The sequence below is a fragment of the Larus michahellis genome, chromosome 11, assembly GCF_964199755.1.
Source record: "Larus michahellis chromosome 11, bLarMic1.1, whole genome shotgun sequence".
NCBI lineage: Eukaryota > Metazoa > Chordata > Aves > Charadriiformes > Laridae > Larus > Larus michahellis.
The window spans coordinates 18,080,067-18,100,087 of NC_133906.1; the positions used below are offsets into that span (position 1 = coordinate 18,080,067).

Below are 20,021 nucleotides of genomic sequence, written 5' to 3' on the forward strand. Positions count from 1 at the left end.
GACAAGTGCCCGGGTCTTGTTCCTCCTTCTCCCTGCACCTGGTTAACTTGAAAACATTGAGACCTTGAAACCCGCACGCCAGAGCTGGCTATAAAGTAAATATTTTTACAAATTCAGACACTAGAGTCTTCTAAAAGTGCAGTTTTCCCAGGCATTAGAAGAGATATTAGCCCTGCGTCACCGAAACCAGGACAATGGGGATGATGCTGGTGATGGGGAGGAGTAGGGGAGGAGGAGTCCTTTGGTCCTGAGGAGGGGAAAGGATGGGTGGTCAAACTAGTGTGGTCCTGGGAATATTGCACAAATCTTCCAGCCCATTCACGGTGCCTGTACCGGTGAGGCTGTGGCGGTGCTTGGTGGGGCAGCTCACTGGCACCCAAGCCCTGTGCCGGAGCCGTCCCGAACAGGGGACAGCCAGGCTGAAGCCAAGGCCAGAGGCGGGGGTGGCCTTCGGCAGGCTGCCTCTTCTGCCTCCGGTTGTGACAGCACAGTAAACACCGAGAGTGATGATCTTACCATGGGGATGAATCGATCTTTCCAGTGCCCTGCTCTTTGCTCCCCATTCAAAGTTCACAAACTGATTTAGCTGTAATAGGAGCTTGGCAGGCTCCTTCCCCCTCCCTTTTCAGGGGAATAAGCCGGGGCACTGCCTTGCCCAGGACAGCTGTCAAAACAGGGAATAACCCACTCCGGAGACGTGGCACCAGGGCCCCTGACACCTCTCCCCCTTCTCCGGCCACCCGGGCTGGCTGCGCTCCTCTGCTTCACCCTGCAAAATGGCGATGCCCAGTGCTCTGGTCCTCAAACAGGGGTGTCATGGGAAGCTGCCCATGTTCTGCCCAGAACAAATGTCACCCTGAAAGAACGTGGTTTTCCCCATCGGAAGCTGAGCACCACGTGCTGCAGCATTTGGAAGCCCTGAGCTCTCGCAGGCGTAACGCTGTGCAAAGCCGTATTTCCCCTGGCACCTTAAATACCTTCAACACCTGGGGAGAAATAAGTCTCTCCTCCCTCCAGCAGGAAATGGCTTTCGAAGTGGATTTGCAGGCTCCAGACTCACCTCCCTCATGTGTCTGGTCCGAGCTCTTTAGCGGAGGCAGAGGGGAAACGCTGCTCATCGAATAATAAATTGCAGGCACGCGCTCCCCTGAGCAGTCGTTTGGAAAGTGTCCCACACGCCTCGTGCCAAATTCGCTGGCCAGGGAAGCTCAGCGGTATTAGCATGTTCCAGTTAATTAGGGTTGTGAGCCGTCCTTTTCATCGCCTGGAAGAGCTGAAAGAAGGACAAACCCAGAGCTCTGCCTTTATAAGGCTTTGTGCTTTCCAGCACGGACTCCGCTCGGCTTGTGCGTGCTCCGCTCGTACCCTGGGGACGCTTCTCCTTCTCCTGGGGGCTCGGTGTCATACCTATTGCTCAGTGTCAGACGGTGGCTTCTGGGCCACGTTTCTGGGGAACACAGAGCCAAATGGATCCCCAGCCAAACCCCTGGCTTGGTATCAGGAGTGGATCTGACCCAGTGTGTACTGACACTGCCCAGCACCGCGGAGCTGAGCTCGGCACGGATAAATTGCTCCTTGCTGTCAGCTAATGGGGGTCCCCACAGGACCAGGAAAGATGGAGCGAGGTGGTGAAGCAGCAAGCGAGGTCTTGCTGGTGGTCTCTACGGTGGTGCTGGGCACTGGAGCTCAGCTCCTGGCAACCTGGTGCCTTTCGGCAGCACCAAGCCCATGGAAAACACACCCTGCCATCAATTTTTCCCGGGCACTTGCATTGCATTCGGTCTTGACACTTGGGTAGGGTTTAGGCTGGGGCTGCCAGCAGCACATCCACCTCCGCCCGCTCTCATTGCCACAACCCAGCATTTATAGCCCTGGTTGGCACCGTGAGAGTGCCAGACTGACCACAGACTTGTAACTTCATCGCAGGACTATGAAGCAGGAGTATCCGGAGCAGAACACCCTGCCTAAATGAGATGGGCAGCTTAGAAAGAAACCCCGTGGGGCAGAAGTGTCACCCCTCTGTCCTAGCAGGGCTGCCACTGCCGCACCCCCGAGCACCCAGTCCCCTGTACGCCCACGTCACCCATTGCTCCAGCCGTGCGTGTGCCGGAGTGAGGCATTTTTAGCACCTCTTTTATGGCCAGGGAACCAAGACACATTAAGTGGTTTGCCCAAAGGCAGGCAGGGAGTCTGTGACAGGCCGGGAAATGCGCTCCTACCCAAAACCAGGCAGATTTCTAGTTTATCCAGACAAGCGCTGGTGTACAATATATCGTATTTTTGCAATCCGGGCTCTGAAGAGCTTATCTGACTGCAATTATCCTCTTCTGCAGAAGCTGTTTTCTAGCTGGCTCGGTACACAAACAACAAGCAACAACCCTCTAATAAATTAGCAAAGCTTTGAGTGCGGTGACTTGCAGAAATGGCAGCTGAATGCAGGGGCCAGTTCTGGGCTCAGAGGTGATGATGTCGCCCCGAGGAACCCTGCCGAGCTGCCCGGAGTCCTTCTGCCCCGATGTGAGGATGATCAAGGGGATGTTTTGTGTTGGTGGGAGATCCAGGGGTGGGAAGGGAGTGGAAAGGGTAAACCCTCCTCAGCATTAATCGACTTAATCATACGAGCCCTGTCCCCATCTGCTCCCAGTTCTGCCAGGAGCTGAAGCATGGTGATGTGTGTCCTCTTTGGTAGGACACAAACCCCGTTAATCTCTTTCCATACGATCTCCTCTTTCTTGGCTCACTGACCCTCATCCTGAAGACACGCTCAGCACCCCCATCTTCTGCCTGCCCTGAGGGAGAGCAGAGCCCTGGCAGTCCCAGGCCGACCCACGCAGCTCGTCTCTCCTCCTGCTTCTCCTTCAGATCACTCAGGTATTTCAGCAAAACCTTGTCCCTGATGCTATCTCTGCTCCTCCACTAATTCCAGAAATGTTCATATGGGGACAAAAAGCAGTTACGAAATGAGAACCTGCTTTTAAATTCAGAGAGGGTGCAGACAGCTTTCTATCCTCCCTCCCACCTCCGAGCAGCTTTGCGGCTAATTTAGTCCCCAAATGCATCACACACTCCAAAATCCACTGCATCCTTGAACTCCGGGGCTCAAATGGAAAAGGGGCTGTTGGGTTACCACAACATGCTGATGCTTGCTGAGGCCGCTCAGCAAAATGCAGGCTTGACACCGCGGGAAGGAGCCACGGAAATATTTTAGTTACATGCAGGTGGAATTAAACAGATGTTTGGAAAATGAAAAGCTGCTTTTTTTGAAGTATGTCAGTGTTGCTGCTCCAGATGAAGCAGGATGAACTGAAGCATCTGGAAGCCTTGGTAACAGCTTTCTTAGCGATTTCTCCCAGGGAGCGATCAGATAATATGCCTTTCTTTTATGACAGAAGTTGAGCTACAGAGTACGGCTGACAGCTGCAAGGTGTTCAGACCGAGGACCTGCCTGCTCTCTGAGGCAGAGCAGATTATGGGCTGATGAAAAGGCAGCCTTCTCCTCTGCCCCGTTTCCCAGCTTTTGTACATCATTTTTTCTCCCTGGAGCACAAAATTCATTGTTGTATTCTCAGAAGAGCGGGCGAGCACACTCGCTTTTGCCTAATCAAAGCCCAGCCACTGGGAAAGGCTTTTGGGCTGCAAAGATCCTTTGAATGATCCCATCGTGTTTGAAAGGACACGGGGCTCCCGGCACACCCGTGCGGGCATTTGTGTGTACCCAGCGATCACCCCTGGGTTTGAGGTCACAACGGTGCACGCAGTGGGTCCTGGCACCTCTGCTCGGGGCTGTGCAGCCTTCCACACCCCAGGACAATGCCAGGCACCATCTTTCTATCTCCCCATCCTTGTACTTCAGGGGGTGGTTGCTGGCTGAGGCTAGGAGGACTCTCAGCTGCTTTGGGATCTGTTAGCTGCGCAGGGAGGTCTTTTTGCACCTTGGTGTTCAGGCTGCTCCTCTCGACCCACCAAGAGGGCGAGAGGCTCTGGCACAGCAGACCCCAGCTGTCCTTTAGCTGTCCCTTAGAGAAGCCAAGGGCCAGGCAGCATCAGGGCTACGCCGCGTGTACTCGCCGCCGGCAGTAATTATGTTGTAGCTGGGTGAGATGAGGCAGGCTGGCAGGCAGCCCATACCGGCGGTGCCGCGAGAAGAGCCTGGCTCCCGGGGAGAGGGCTGGGGAGCGCGGGGGGAGCGAGGGGCCAAACCTCATCCTGGTGGCTGCCAGTTGGGGTGACAGCCCAGGTGCACTGAGAGCTCCACTTTCCCGTGCTGCGCTGCTCCGTGTCACAGAAGGATGGCTCACAGGGGACGATTCGTGACCGCGGGCATCACTGTGGATCACGGGCAGCTCTCCCTTCCCAGGCTCTGTCTGTTCGGCCAAGCACACAGGGGCCGAACAGCTATCTGGCCAGAGAGGTGAGCTGATCCTTGGCAGCATGACAGGTTTTAGTGCAAAACTCTCCGCTGGACCATGGGAGAGGACGGTCTTGGGGACTTGTGCTGACTAATCCATGATTTAAGAGTTTGGATTTGCTGTCATCCAGCAAACACCACGTGCCAAAAATGACTGGAATTCACCCCATAGTCCTGATGAAGGTTCATAGCTTCAGGCTGCAGCGAGTTTCTCTCCTGTCAATCACTGCCTTTTCCCCAGGCATCTTATTCCACCCTGGGAAAGAGAGGAGTGGCGAGCTGTAGCATAGGACTCTGGGGAATGGGCAAGAAAAATCTTATGCCAGAAGAGAAAGGAGGAAAAAAAATCTCTCTTTCGAGCAGAAATCAACCATCCACTGCTGAGAGCCTGGACAGGAGGAGTATCCATCCACCAGGAAGACAGGGAATAGCATGCACCACTCACTTCCCATTAGCTGCTCTTTGCCTCTCCCTGCGGACCGCTTTGAGACAGCAATGGCCCCTTCCAAGCAGATTTGTCTTGTCCTGCTCCCCTCTGCTCTCAGCTTTCCAGAGCAGCTAAATCGTCAGCCTCAGGGAAAACAAAGGGGGAGAAGACCCAAAACTCACACAAAAATCCAGCCGGCGCAGCTGTGGCGAGCCCTTTCCTTCCTCAGATGGGGAGATGGGGAGAGAGGGGGAAGGATGGGATTCATGAGAACCCTTGTCGAGCCTTGGGTTCAAGTGCCACTTTCCGTGTGACTTCCTTCAGGAATGTTCTCACTCTCGTTTTTCTGACGAGCCACTGGAGCGTTTTCTTTTTCCTGGTGTATTGCAAATTTTGCGGCACAGAAAATTGGTTGAAAACCCTCCCTGTTTCCGTTCTCACAAAGAAAAGGAAACCAAAGTCCACTGTGGGGGTGAAGAGCCAGATTCCTCTGATAAACTTCTAGTTGTAGATACTCAAAGCTCCAAAGTGGTGTCCTCCTCCCTGACCTCTGGGAGCATCTCCTAGTCCAGGTGAGTTGCAAACTCATACACTGCCTGTGGTAGAAATCCTGTGCTGGGAACACACCTGACTTCTCCTTGAAGGCAAAACCTTTGGCCGGGTAGGCAGCTCTGCTTCTCCTCCTTCCTTGTGCTGCCCTCAGGGCACTTTCCTGGGCTCTGGTGAGCTTGGATTTTGCAGATCTGGACATGAGGATGCTGCTTTTGTGCCCCTCCCTCTCTCTTGCTCCAGGTGTATGGGCAGTGCTGAGCACCCTGAAATAGAAGCTCACATGGGTTCCTAGCTCCACATTGAATCTGGCTCTGGAACAGACTGAGCCATTGCCAAGTGGCTAAAACTTCTCACCATTACTTTTATTTGCATCCCAAGAGTACCCGAAGGCCTGTCCCGCGGCAGCAGCCTGCTCTGTGCAGGGTGCTGGACAAGCACCGAGGCAGAGGAGGATGGGGCGAGGTCTGTGAAAGCTCTGCTGAGCTGCAGGACCTGCAGACCTCTTGCCGCAGGGGAGATCCACCCCTGGACAAGACTGTGCCAGTCCCAAACGAGTTTAAAGCCTGAGCAGATCGGAGAGCTGCAGGGTGAGGGTGGGTGGACACTTGTGCAGGTCAGTGGCACAGATGAGGAGCCTGCAGACCTGCAGCTCCCACCACTTCTGCCTGGAGAGGGAACTGGATGTGATGGAAAAGCTTCTCTCTCCTCGATGCAAGAAGCCCCTCAGTGGCTGAACACTGTATAAACAGCAGCAGCAGGCTCCCTCCCCCTTTCCATTTCTGTTTGTTAAACACACGCTCCCTGCCTTTCTCTCATTCAGGAGCTAACACAGCATCCAGCTTCGTGAGACGGGGGCTGTCAGTCACCCGGCGAGAGGCTGCTCTCCGGATGCTCAGGGTGGGGTACCGAAGCTATCCCCGGCGATGAAGCACCCTCCGGCAGCCCACAGCCTCACCTGACTTCCTCGCTTTTCCGAGGACAGTTGGAGAAAAGTGCTTTTCACCCCTTTGCCACAGGTTGACTCCCAGAGAGTGGAGAGGACCAAGCGCTCCATCCTGGCCAGCAATGAGACGATAACTGGAGGGGAGAGGCTCGGTTCCTGAAGGAGGAGGACGCTCTGGCCTTTGCAGGTGGGTCGGGGAGGGCTCGTCTGAGTGGCAGGGCTGAGGTGGGGCCAGCTCTTGGCCATGCCACATGGTTAAAGCAAAAAAAGGTCCAAGCATCTTTTGGGAAACTGAATTTGGGGACCGACAGCCCTGAGAGCTGCAATAGAGAGAAAGTGAACAAGAAATACCGGCAGGAGAGTTTCGAATGGTTCCCGAGCAGAAGCAGGGAGTCTGGGAAGCGGAATGCTGAGCCAGAGCAGTCAGGAGAGCAGGTTATTCCAGGGGAGCTGCAGGAACCGGGCATGTAAGAGCTACAGAGCAGCGTGCTGCAGGTGCGGGGCTGAGGTGCGTGGCTGTCTGAGAAATCCTGATCTCTCCCTCAATCTGCCTCCTCGTGGCTTGGTACAAACCTCCCGTTGGCTCCTCCGTGCTGGGACTCCGCACACTCGCTGGCACTCGGCTCGCTGCCAGAGATCAGTGCCCTCAAAGAGAGAGATGCAAAGGGAGATAGGGGACTGCAGGAGGAAAATTGGTGCTTGCTTTCTTTCTGCACTCGTTGCACATTAATTGTTGAACAGAGCGAGCCACTTATAACCCTGTTGCAGCCTGCGTTTCACCTCCAGAGTTTCTGGTCTGTCCCAAAGCAGGATACTGGGTTTGCTCCCTGTTTGTCCTGTTAGCGGGGTTGTTATTTCCCACCCCTCCCTTATCTCATCTACCCCAGGCTCCTTAAATTTCAGGAGGCAACAGACTCCACAGGTTAACCAGGATCATTCCACAGGGTTGTCTCTTCCCTTCCGCAGCCCTGACAACTGGTGTGCCTCTATCGCAGTGTCACCCACTGAACCCTGTCTCCCAGCCAGCATTGCTCTGCTCCCATGGTGCACGCCACAGGGCCCTGCGCTCTTCCCCCCTGCTTTCCGCAGGAGAAATTTGCAGGAGAAAGTGTGCATCCCTGCCAAATGGGTCTCTTCTCATCACCTTCTTTTTCATCCTGACCTGACCTGAGTGACTAAGGTATCTTCCTTGCCTCGTCCCCTTTGGAGTCTTTCGTGGCTCCAGCCTGGTCAGGGCTGTGCAAATGTTTAGAGTGAGGAACTGCAAGAAATCCCTGGAGTAGCATCTCCTCCTCCTTGCACGTTTTTTCCCAGTGCCAGTTCTACCCTGGGGTCCCCCAGGAGCAGCTCGGGGGCCCTGGAGCTTTGCAAATACAGGGGTGGCAGCGCGTGTCTGATGCCATTAGGTTTCTGCACCAATCGGCCTGATCTGGATAGATCATTTACCAAGCTGCAGCAGATGATGGGCAGATCAGAGGGTCTTCCCTTCTGCCATACTGTCATAGTGCGGCAATTACGCCTTCACTGGAGATGGAAGGACCTGCAGTAATTTCTATTTGTTCCTTGGCTTCAGGAAATCTTCCCAGAGCTGCTGTTTGTCCTGAAACCAGCCCATTGCACAGAGAAGGCAAACGCCTCTCCCCTCCATCACTCACATTTTGCATTTTCATGCAGCTCCCGAAATCTATGTTCAGGTTCTGTCCTGAGAGATGCAGAGCCCTCTCTGGTGGGGAACGCAGGAGGGTGGAGTTTGCGAACTTGGGCTCTGCTCCCAGCCCTGCCCTGGATGTGCTGGGTGGCCTCTGGCAAGCTGGTTAATCTCCATATCTCAGTTTACTGTGTTCTCCTCCCTTAAGTGCTGTGCTGTGGGGTGCAGGGCTGAACACTGCTGCCTCTTGAGTGCTGCAGGGGAACATGAAGGTGGCAAAAGGTGGTCTGCCCCAGGGTGACAACTGGGTTCTGGTGATGAGGGATGGTCTCAGACCTCCTTGCTACGGACACCTGAGTGCTGCCAGATATGGGACTAGGGATGAGATGAGTCAGTGCTCCAGACTGAGCTGCTGGAGATGAAGGGGTTTCATGGAATTGAGCTGCTTTGGAGGAAGGACACAGCATGGAACAAATCAGTGAGCCAAGCCATGAAAGTATACATCAGCCTCAGCCCTCGCACCCCAGCGCTGCTGTACAAAGAGACTGTGGCTGTCATTAGCCAGAGAGCAGAGGTTGGCCCAAGTCCCTCCACTCCCTCCTTTTGAATCAACGATAACTGATAGAATTGTAATTCCTGGCCATGCTCTGAGCAATCTTTGTCCTTACCTCCCTCTTTTCTGCACCCCTTGTCCCCACGCTGCGTGTCTGCTGGTTGTAGCGACCCCAGTCTCGCTGCTTGGGACAAAACGAGGCATTTTAATTAACAAGCTCTGTTTTCTCCAGCCCTCTGCCAACCCCTCCAGCCCTGTTTTCTGAACCCTGCCAGGCTCTGCAGATGGCTCTTCCAGGTCTGGATGTGCCCTGACAGATCTGGACCGGGCTGGCTACGTGCCTGGGGCTGCAGCAGGGACACGCAGGGAGCCGGGGCGTCCCCAGGACGCAGAGGTGCGTGTGAGTCCCAGGGCACCCTCATTGGGAGCCATCCCTGGGTCCCGGTCCTGCCGCAGGCTGAACCTCAGCTGGAGGAGGGGGTGAGGGTGGGATCCAGGCACTGCCCTGTTTCTGCAACCCTTTATGGCAGCCCGGCACAGAGGTAAGGGCATAGGGTAGTATTTCTGCCTCCTCCTGGTCTGCCCTGCTGTTTTGTTCTCCCAAAAGCAGTTCAGCTCCAAGGATTTTTCCATCTAGCCTGGCAGGCCCGCTGGGCACAGGAGCGTGTGCCTGGCAGCAGCCTACACATATGCCAGCACGTCCATTACTTGTTGGAACGGACCTTGGTCCACTCCTAGCAGCATCCCTGCGATCTCCAGGCAGCCCCTGGAGTGGGCACATTTATTATGACCATTTTGTCTCTTAATTAAAATGCCTTAATTGATTTTTAATGGTTCCCCTTTGGAAAAAAAACAAAGCAAAGCAAATCAAATAACAACTCCATTAAGGCCATTTTGTTAGGAAGTGAAACAGCTCCAATAATCACGGTGTTCCTGGCTCCTCTCAGATGGTGGGTAGCTGCCAGTCTCCAGTGAAAGGAAATAGCCTGGGATGTGAACAGGGGAACTGTCAGCCAGTTGGTGGGTGAGATGGGGAAAATGGGAAGGGAGTGTCCACTGGTGTTGGGCCAGGAGTTGGGTACTGAAGATAAATGGGACAGGCAAGCCACAGAAAAAGGGATAATATGTGGTAGTGATAAAGTAATGCTAGACAATCTGGAAGGTATAAAGGTATAAAAGCCCAGGCAGAGAGCAAGCAACGGAAGCACAGACACAGACAGTGTGCCCAGCCCTTGCGCTGTTTCCTGCACTGACCTCGCTCCTCCGGCAGGAAGGTTTGCTCTGGGGGCAGCTGGGTGTCTGAGGGCTGCCGCCGCCTGTGGGTCGGGTCTGACCAAAAGGCTGTGGCTGTGCCACCGTCCCAGGGCTCCCTTCCCCACTGTGTCGGCTGCATGGGACGGCTCTGAGGTCCTCTCTCCTGCCTTAGAAGCCGGGACCTCCCTTTTGGCTTTGGGATTACCTTTCCAGGGCTGGGGCAGCTATGTCATGGAGGTCTGAGATCACCCTTAAGCAAACCCTCACCCCAGCAAATCCACCCATTTTTCCCTCATGCTGCTTAAAGCCACCTTCTTACCCTCTTACGGTAGCTATATGGTCTCCACTATCATGGTATCTGAGCCCAACAACTTCATTTACAGGAATCATTGGCATAAATCAGCTGGCGGAGTTAGACAAGTTAGGCAAGTCAATGCACATGGAGAGGTCAGGAGAAAGCAAGTGTGCAGGCAGGGAGGGTCTATGGCAGGCAGCTCCATTGCTGGGTCTCTGCAGAGGCCCGGGTTTGCAGCCGGCCGGGCAGATTCCTAGGAGCAGCTCCCAGGGGGGAATTACAGCCCTTGCTCTGAGGAGCAATGAAAGAACAAGCAGCCATTTATTATTTATTGCAATGTAATTGCTGTCACCTTCACCATCTTGCCACCGTTTTTTTTATGCCATTTGTTTAAGGAACTAGATGAAATGAAGGTGCTCTGCCCAGAAAGCATTCTCCCTTCCCAAGGACAGGCTGTCCTTAAATATTTTGGCTTGCAGGGCATGGAGCTGCAGAAGCCCACCAGCACCAGGTCAGCAGTGCTCCTGTCTCACCTGGTACAAACCCAGAGCAGCGTGTTCCTCAAGGAGGCTGAGAAGGAGCCCCGCTGCCTCTAATTCCCAGCTTCATTTAAGCCCTGTGCATCCCTCCCTTGGTGGCAGGTCATTCTCTCCTCTCTCTGCAGGTCAGAGAAAACATGAAGCTCTGCAGACCACCTTGTTTGGGCAGAGCGAAGACTTTTGCTCACTTTTGATCAAGTGTGCAGTGGGAATGGGCCCCCCCCGCCCCAGTGCTGGGGAGAGGGGATATGTGGGGGCCCACGTCCACGCCTCTCCGCATGCCCCGGCAGCGATGCTGAGACACTGAGAGGGAGCCAGTAACAGAGCTGGCTTTTCTCCTGCTGTGTTTGGACTGAATGAAAACCCTGTCGTGACAACACTCTGCTCTAACAACGGCACCAAACGCCAGCCGCGGGTTCCAGGCTGAGTCAGTTCTGGCTCCTCAGTCGGGTTCCCTGATCCCATAGCCATATTCACGCAGAGGTTGGAGCACCACGGGGCAGGAGGCTCACTGACGCCGGGACCTTGGCTCTCGGGCCTCTTTGTGCCTGGCCGCTCAGCAGCAGCTCTGCGGGAGGCTTGTTCACAGCTTCAGCGTCTGTCCCCTGCACATGCACGTCCCTGCAGGAGCTCCCTCCTCTGCAACACTGGCGGATGCCTGGGTGTCACCAACACCGAGGGGACAGACAGGTTCTTTTAGGGATCCTTGGCAGAATGATGACGGCACTAAATCGTAGTTACAATTAAAGCTATATTTTCTTAACAGGATACTATGATTAGCATAGCAGAGATACTACGATTAGAATGGCACAGGATTCTACAAGCAGAATCAATGTAGCACAATCTGTAAGTAGCGTAATACAGAATTTATAATACAACTTAACTTATTATTTCTAATCACCTAGACCCTAACTTAACTTATGATTTCTAATCACCTAAGTAATACAGAATTTATAATACAACCTAACTTATAATTTCTAATCATCTGGAGCCTCTGCAGATCGGACAAATCATAGAATCATTGAATGGTTATATTGGAAGGCACCTTAAAGACCATCTTGTTCCATCCCCCCTGCCCTGGGCAGGAACACCTCCTACTAGACCAGGTTGCTCAAAACCCCATCTAACCTGGCCTTGAACACCTCCAGGGATGGGGCAGCCACAGCTTCTCTGGACAACCTGTTCCAGTGCCTCGCCGCCATCAGAGTAAAGAATTTATTTCTAATATCTAATCTAAATCACCCCTCTTTCAGTTTGAAACTGTTACCACTTATCCTATCACCACACTCTTAATGCAAGGTTTGCTGTATCAATTTAACAATCACAATTGAGACTCAAAAATCATATAAAAGAAGATGAGTCACTCACTCCGTCCTCGGAGGAAGCAGACGATGGTGGGGGTGTCCCTGACCATGGGGAATCACGGGTCTCACTGTCCAGCAGTTCTCACTTAGGACTTGTAATTCCTTGGTTTTATGGAGAGTGCTCTGTGTGCTGTTACACTTCCCTGTTCTGTAACAGGGTCATCAACAACACCTGGCTGGCCGGGTGCTTGTGACCTTCAAGGCCAGCAAGGAAGGAAGTAACCAGCCTAGCGCCCAGGAACCTTGAGGCTGGCAGGGAGGGGAAGAAGAAAACTGTTTGGTTCGTCTACTTGGTTCACAGGACCTTCAGGGCCTGATAACGAGGGAAAGGAAACGAATACATAACCCGCTCGGTCACAGAGTATGGCTGCTTGCCTCATAAAATTGTGTCAGTTATACTAACCACACTACCAGGGGTCAGGAGCCAGAGGTACTGGTCTTTGGTGGTGGCATCACTAGCAGGAGCAGTGTTGGAAGCTCATGCAGAGACAGGGTGGCAGATACTTTTCACCCAGAGAGGTAAGAAATAAGAAACTGAAAAAAACCCCTTAGTGCACGATCTGGAAATAAATTGTTATGGAGAGGTGGAGAAAAGCACCTTGAATTTGAGTGTCCTGGTGTTTTTCTCCATTCCTAGTTCTTAAGGAGTTAGGGCTCAGGGCATTTTTATAGTCAAGGAAATCTCATCAAAGATGATTAACACCATCATCGATTTCTTCTGTCAGTCCCCAGAGGTCCCAAATTTTTGGCTTGTTTGAAGCAACTTGCCTGTTTTGCAAAGCCTAGCCTGAAGAAGCAGGAGAGGCAGTGTGTGAAGGGACTCTGCGACGAGGAGGTCTTTTCAGGACCTACCAGTCTTTCCCTGGCTGGTTGAGGAGTTTTTCCCTGTTCAATTCAAATAAACACAATCGCAAAAACTTGTGTGAAAAGTTGCATTTTCCCCTGACCTTTCCTTGGGGAATTGGCATTCAACTGATCCTAGGCTCTAACAGGAGGTGTAAGAGAGGTGAAAGGCCATTCGGTGTGAGGAAGGATGGGGCGTACGGGAGTCTCAGTTCTTGCAGATGCTCTGCTGTCTACCATGCTCTCACTTCTGCTGTCTGTGTTCCAGACCTCCTCCTCCTCCTCCTCCTGACGGAAAGTCTCAGGCCAGGCATGGGACCATTGGAGGGAGCCAACAGCACCCTCACTGTGGAGAAGACAGCATTAGATGAGAAGCTGCCACAGGGCTGGCACGCCAAGGACTTAGTCACTTCTAGCCAGGATCTCTCTGGGTCCCGCAATGTTATGATGGACAGCACCAAGATCCTGGGGGTGCAAGTCGTCCTGATTGCTGCCTACTCCCTCATCATTCTGCTGGGCTTCATTGGCAACTCCTTGGTCATCTACATCATTGTAAAGTACAAGACCATGAGGACCGTCACCAACTTCTTCATAGCTAACCTGGCCCTGGCAGATCTGATGGTGGACACGCTCTGTCTGCCTTTCACCCTAGTGTACACGCTGCTGGATGAGTGGAAGTTTGGAGCTGTTCTTTGTCATCTGGTCCCTTATGCTCAAGCTCTGAGTGTCCACGTCTCCACACTAACCCTAACTGTGATTGCTCTGGATAGGTACCGGTGTATTGTTTTCCACTTGGACAGCAGGATTTCCAAGCGGCTCAGCTTCACCATCATAGCTGTCATGTGGCTAGCAGCAGCTGTCCTAGCAGGTCCTCTGGCCATCTTCAGAGAGTACCGGTATGAGGAAATACCTTCCATCAACCTCAAAATGGCTGTCTGCTCAGAAAAATGGCCTTCTGGAAATAACAGAGATGCCACTATCTACAGCCTGTCCATGCTCCTCCTGCAGTATGTTTTTCCTCTTGCAATTATTTGTTATGCCTATACCAGGATCTGGTTCAAGCTGAAAAACCATGTCAGTCCCACTTCTAGGAATGAAAACCAGTGCCGGAGGAGGAAGACAACTAAAATGCTAGTGATGGTAGTTGTGGTATTCGCAGTCTGTTGGCTCCCCTTCCACATATTCCAGCTTGCCATTGATCTTGATCTGGTCCTTATCTTCCATGAATACAAACTCCTGTACACTGTCTTCCATGTTGGAGCCATGTGCTCTACGTTTGTCAACCCCCTGCTCTATGGATGGATGAACAAGAACTACCGGAACGGCTTCCTTATGTTCTTCCGTTGCCAGAACAAGCCAGAAAGCATCCACACTGAAGGCTCAGTCAGAGGGAGGTCGTACATCTTCAGGGCCAACACCCTAAATGGGAGCATCAAACAGACTCCTGGCAATGGACCATTGCCCACAGAGGTTTAGGGATGGGACATCCACCTCCAGGACTGAGGCTGACTGAGCCCAGAGATGTTCTTGGGTGAATGCCTTTTTTTTTGGTGGGACGTTGTGTTGCCAAAACATTATAGCTACCACAGCCATGTAGAAATACTCCCCTGTATCTCTCAAAACAATAAATCTGGTGTATTTCTGTCTGACCAAACAAATGAATTTTTCCTTTCTCTGCATTCAAGTTAAGCACGCAGAAGTGTGAAAAATCACCCACAGAGGAGGCTTTCATTTAGCCAGCAAAATACACCCTTTTTGCTATTTCCATTTGCCAAAGTGGGTTGCTCAACCTTTTACCCCCTGACATATTACACATTACAAATGTGGAAATTTTATTGTGTGTGCTTGTTCATCTGTACATCTCCTACCCAAAAGCCTTAATGATCCATCTTTAGCTAATGCCTCCAAGGGGAGGGAGACCTACTCTCTTCTGCAAACGTGGGCTGGTTAGTGCCATCACACCACAGGCTTGGGAAGGGGGCAGGCTGATGCAGGTTGAAGTGGAACAACCCATGATCTCTTGCAAAGCGTTTGCATAAATCTGCATTTGCAGCCCATGGGATGAGCTCTCATCCTCAGAAAGCCCAGGAGGTGGCAGTGACACTACTTACCACAATTTCCTTTCCAAGTGCCAAAGCAAGGCTTTGGGGACACCTCATTAAGACAGGGAGCTTGTGAGCCATGCCCTGGATTTAGCAAGGAGGAGAGCAGGCAGAGAAGCAGATAGGAAAGGAAGGAGCTGGGGCAGCTGATCAAGAGGACTAAAACTGAACCTAGGGGACTGGCAAAGGTGATTTCCTCCAGACCCTAACATGTGGCTCCTGTCATGCAATAACTTGATGGGTGCCAGCATGACCAGAGAGGCAAAACTGTGAACAATACCATTCTCCAAGGCATTCAGAGGGTTTTAAGGCCTTACTCTTTCCGGGGTTGGAGGTAGAATGGGTCTGTACATGGGTGCTTCAGTTCAGAAGACAGATATAACCTGCTTGCATGGCTATCACAGATGTGGTGTCCTCTGGCAGATGAAGACATGGAGACAAAGAAAGATGTATTCTTTCAAACCAAACTATATGTTCTCATCCCTAAGGCTGTGTCAGCTGGGGAGCATATTTTTAGCTCTGCCATCAAAGGAGGCTTGATTGCTACTGTGATCTCAGCAGCTCCTCAATGGTGGTGTCTCTAAAAGTCAGTGTTCATCAGATCGGAAAGTAACTCCCAGATGCAGGGAAGAGACTCAACAGACCTACTCATTAAAAATAAAAAGAAAAGAAAAACTTTGATTTGTAGGTCTTCACTGGAGCAAGGACGAGAGGTAAGAGGACTTGCAGTACTGGATCAGGCTGCTGGGCTGTCACATCTGGAGTCCTCAAGAGATGAATTGTCAAAGGGCTTATTTGAAAATTCGTCTCTCCTGCCTCCTCCCCTCTGGCCCTTGTTCTCCAGCTCAGCTTCCAACTGCCACACTAGATTTTAATCTCTTTGTTTATTTCTTTCTCTGATGCCCTCCTTCATTTTCCTAAATAGATACAAGAAAGTGGTCTCTGGTTCCTTCCCAAAAGACGTCACTGCCAAGGGCCACGGACCACACTCCACACTTGGGGGTATGGGCATGCTGATGCCTAATAACCTCCCCAGCACCTGATTCTACATATCACAGCTCATTTTAATTTTCAGGGAGCTTCAGGATCCATGAAGAACCTGTCAGGAAGTCATTGATGTTCCAGTGAAAGGGTCATCTACTTCCTGACAGGCCAAGACATCACTGGAGAACCAAGACACAAGTAGACCTTCCCCAGTGCCATGGTGTGATGGTGGGAGTTTGCTGTTTCATCCTGATCGAAGGAGGAGGATATTCTCCTCCACAGCTCTGGTAAATTCTGTGCCTACCTAATGAATCGGTCATTTCTACAACCCATCCTCCCAAGGAACTCTCCCCGTGTTTCCATCAAACTCCAAGATACAAAGAAATGTTTATGTTTCAAAAGCAGTTTAAATGAGTGGAAAGAATTCAACTATTACCAATAAACACTTCAGAAAGTGATTTAACACTCAATAATATATGTCATAGTAAAATAACACATTCAGCAATGCAAGCTTGGAAGCCAATCACGCTGCCAGCTGAGATGGATGAGGAGCTAAATTGCTCTTCTAGGGGCCTTGCCAAAGGTTTTATCCTGTGACACCACACACAGTATCTGACTGCAGAGCAAGGCAGATAATGACATTATGAATGGCTGTTTAATTTTGAGCCCAGACTTTTAAACTAAATATGGATAAATAAATAAATAGACCCCAGATTTTCACAAATTAATACTGGCAATGGCATTTATAGGCCAGAGGGATTTTTATGTTGGAGCAAACTGAGAAGGAAAAACTATTTACTTGAAGTGTAACAGCAAAGTTCTGTTTGCTTTATTTAATACACTTGTGCAGTTTAACTGATGGATTTCTGCCTGCGAGCTTGAGCTTGCTGCTTTTTCCTTGCCATTGGAAAAAGCTACAACTTCCCACACCCACTGCAAGCAGGAAAATCAGCTCTCCTTTGTGTTTACGTGTCCCTGTGGAAAACTATGATGCCTCTTTTGAGGGAAAGTGGCCCTAGTGTCCACTGCCATACAGAACAAGAGAAGGTGGAGAGCAAGGATGCAAAGCTTCTTACCAAAGGTTGATTTGGGCAAATAAATAGCATGTTATAAACTGCCATGACTGCACAGAAGACAGGAATGAATTTGTTTCCGTAAAACAGATATCTCTTGGAGACGAAGGTTCCCCAAATATTAACACTCTGCCAAAGATGGCCTTACTGCCATGATCAGTTCCATGAAATCAAAGACGTCAGAAGTATTTTTTTAACTATTGAGAGCTCAGAACAGGGTATGACCCTTCTTTATAGATGTCAAGGGCAGATCCTCTAGCAGTTACAGATATTCTTGGAGTCAAAGGCATCTTCTTGCCTGCTCCTTGCCAAAGGTGCATCAGTGAATGCCTGCCAAGCCAGGCTCCTCTCTGCAGAGCTGGCCCTGGTGTTACTGACATGGGATGGAATGACTCATGTCAACAGCACAACAGCTGATAGGGACATGGGATTTCATTACAGAGTTAGAAACACATTGACAAAAATGAAAATTAACAAGTGTTTCATCAAAGCTTGTCTGCAAGACAGTGTTGTTCCTGGTGACCAAGAGAATTTCCTCTAGGGCTCCTCCTGACTCTTGCTGATGTCCTTCTCAAAATGCTGCTTCACTGAACTGACCCGAGGATATTTCACAGCTTTTAGGAGGGAGGCTCTGAAGGCCTTGAGAAACCCCATATTTCTCATGCTAGGACACTCCTTCTGGTCACATCAGACAAATCCTGTATTATTAAAAGTACTACTGAACAGTTATTAATTGCCAAGTGACCCCTAGCAGATGATTAACTTTGAATAGACACCACCGGTGGGGATGCCTCTAACTATCCCATGCAACCATTACTCACATGCCAGACAAATACAAGAACAGCTGAGACATGGCAACATCATCATTTAAAAACAGCAACATCAATAACTGTTGTTCCCTATTACAGGCTGCTCTAAAAGCTCTTAAGAGTCCCAGAGCCTCTTATCAAACTTCCAAGCTTGACAAAGTACATTGAAATTTGCAGACCAAAGGCTGTGCTTTGGACACAGGAGGCTCTCTGAGCACTTGAAATTTTGCCTTGAAAACACTTGGTTTACTCTGAAAAATCCTTTCCCATTTGAGTTCAAAAGCATATACGTCCGTAACAAGCTAATGCACGTGAAGAGAGCAAAGGTTTGGGCTTTTTACTTTTCCTTGTCTTAAGGCAACATATACAGCCGGCATTTAGATCAAGGCAGGGTGAGCTGGGTCCTTCGGTCAGGGCTCTGTTAGAATCAAAGACGTGACACACTCCTGCGTACACCTGTGCTTCATCCTGCTCCTCTAAAGGCCAGATCCATCCCCTCGTGGCTCTCTGCCCTGCAGTAACATGTGCCCTCTCCCGTTACCCGTGGCAGCCCAAGTGAACAATGTCAAATGGCACATGTTTTATTCAATATGCCCACAAATGTATCGGCGGAAACATTGCTCTGAGCTTTTCACAAAGGCTCTGTAGGGAAATACATACTAGACCAGGAGAGAAGCAGTTCCTCTAACGTATGCTAATAAGAGGGGCTGGAGAGCTGTTCTGCGGAAGGAGGTCACAGACAGCTCAGCGTTTCCCTTGATATCAGGTGTTAATCTTATCATTGTTACAGCTAACATGGTCTGAAACCAAATTAGCCTTTGTCTGGGCAGGAGTTGTGGAGTTGGCGCTTTCTTTGCATGCCTTTGCCTTTCGGCTCTGTTATTGTGTGATTTCACCAGGGTCTCTGAATGTGCTTGGTTTTAAACAAGGCCTCAGAATCAGCTGCCCTGGTGAAAATCAGGAATTACTGCAACAATCCAGAAAAAAGATAGGATTCTGGGTTCACATCGGTGAGCAGAATTTGGTCCCTTGCATTTGAAAATAACAGGGCTTTGTCTTCCTTTCAGTTTTCCCTTATCTAGCTTGAGATTCTTCAAGTGCCAAAAATAATATTGCATATTACTGCCAGAACGTTTATCTTCTCTTTGAGCTCATTTCAGAGAAGGGATTTGTTCAGGAGGGCCTGAGAGGGGAAGAAGGCTACGTTTTTAAAGCTCATCGTTATCTCTAGTCTCAGTGTTTTGTAAGTTAAAAGACAAATCAGAAGAAGACAAAGTCACTCACACACACCGAGGGAGGTACCAATTTATCTTCAGACAACACAACCTCTATTTAATTTTCTAGCCAGACAACTCAGCACCCTGTGCCAAAGTGTTGCATGTATATGGGGCTGAACGAGGTTGTGGGAGGAAAGCATTTTTCTGCTGCTAATAGCAATACCTTAGTGTCACTCATGATTTATAGCCAGCAAAGAATGCTTTTTCTGGTCTATGTTCTGCTCAGTGTAATGAGTACAGAAGGAATAGTGCGGATGCCTCATGGAGCTCACAGGAGGAGATCTTCATTAGTTCAGTCCTCTCCAGTGTGGTAGCAAAGACTGTGAACATTAGAGGAGAAACCCTTTTGTTTATAACCAGCTTATTGAAGTGCACAAGCATGGAGTTGTGACCGTGTCACTCTGCTAATGTGTCACAAACCTTCAGACACTGTTCGTCTTCAGGATGCACAGAAAGCTCAGCTACAAGGTGCTTCTCCTTTCTGCTGCACGTAAGGACGAAGGAAAATAGGTCACAGAACAGGATTTCAAGATATTCAGGAGAGGATGAGCCCCTGGATGAAATCTGGAGGTTAATACAGTTCTTTATGGAACATGGGGTAGATTGTTGGCTCTATTGGGACCAGGATGAGTAACATTAAAAGGGGAATGAACTCTGCCATAGTGCAGGAAGAACAGAGCCTCTATCAAACTAGAGACAAGTAGGAAACAGTAGCGAACCTGGATCCATCATGTCCAGTATTCTGTCTTATATTGAGGCAATAAAAGATGCTGCTTAGGGAAATCATGCTAACTTGGCCACTTTAGTGGTCCATTCCCCTAATACCCTTCGCAGCAACCACAACTGTTGTATTAGAGATGTTAGAGAGGACATCGCCCTCTAGACCATTTAGTATCCATTTCTAGACTTTTTGTTTCTGATTTTGTCTAATCTTTCCCTGACTCTGACAA

At 50.5% G+C, this 20,021-nt stretch overlaps 1 protein-coding gene across 2 annotated transcripts; it reads left to right on the plus strand.

The window, feature by feature from the left end:
• Positions 1 to 6,105: 6,105 nt before the first annotated feature.
• Positions 6,106 to 14,477, plus strand: LOC141749946 (neuropeptide Y receptor type 2-like). Of its 2 annotated transcripts, XM_074604282.1 has the most exons (3): positions 6,106 to 6,284; positions 6,404 to 6,517; positions 13,095 to 14,477. In XM_074604282.1, the coding sequence occupies exon 3, from the start codon at positions 13,139 to 13,141 to the stop codon at positions 14,300 to 14,302; it is 1,164 nt and encodes a 387-aa protein (XP_074460383.1). In that variant the 5' UTR covers positions 6,106 to 6,284; positions 6,404 to 6,517; positions 13,095 to 13,138; the 3' UTR covers positions 14,303 to 14,477. The 2 variants fall into 2 exon arrangements, with proteins under 2 accessions (XP_074460383.1, XP_074460384.1); XM_074604283.1 differs by having other exon boundaries at positions 6,202 to 6,517.
• Positions 14,478 to 20,021: the final 5,544 nt, after the last annotated feature.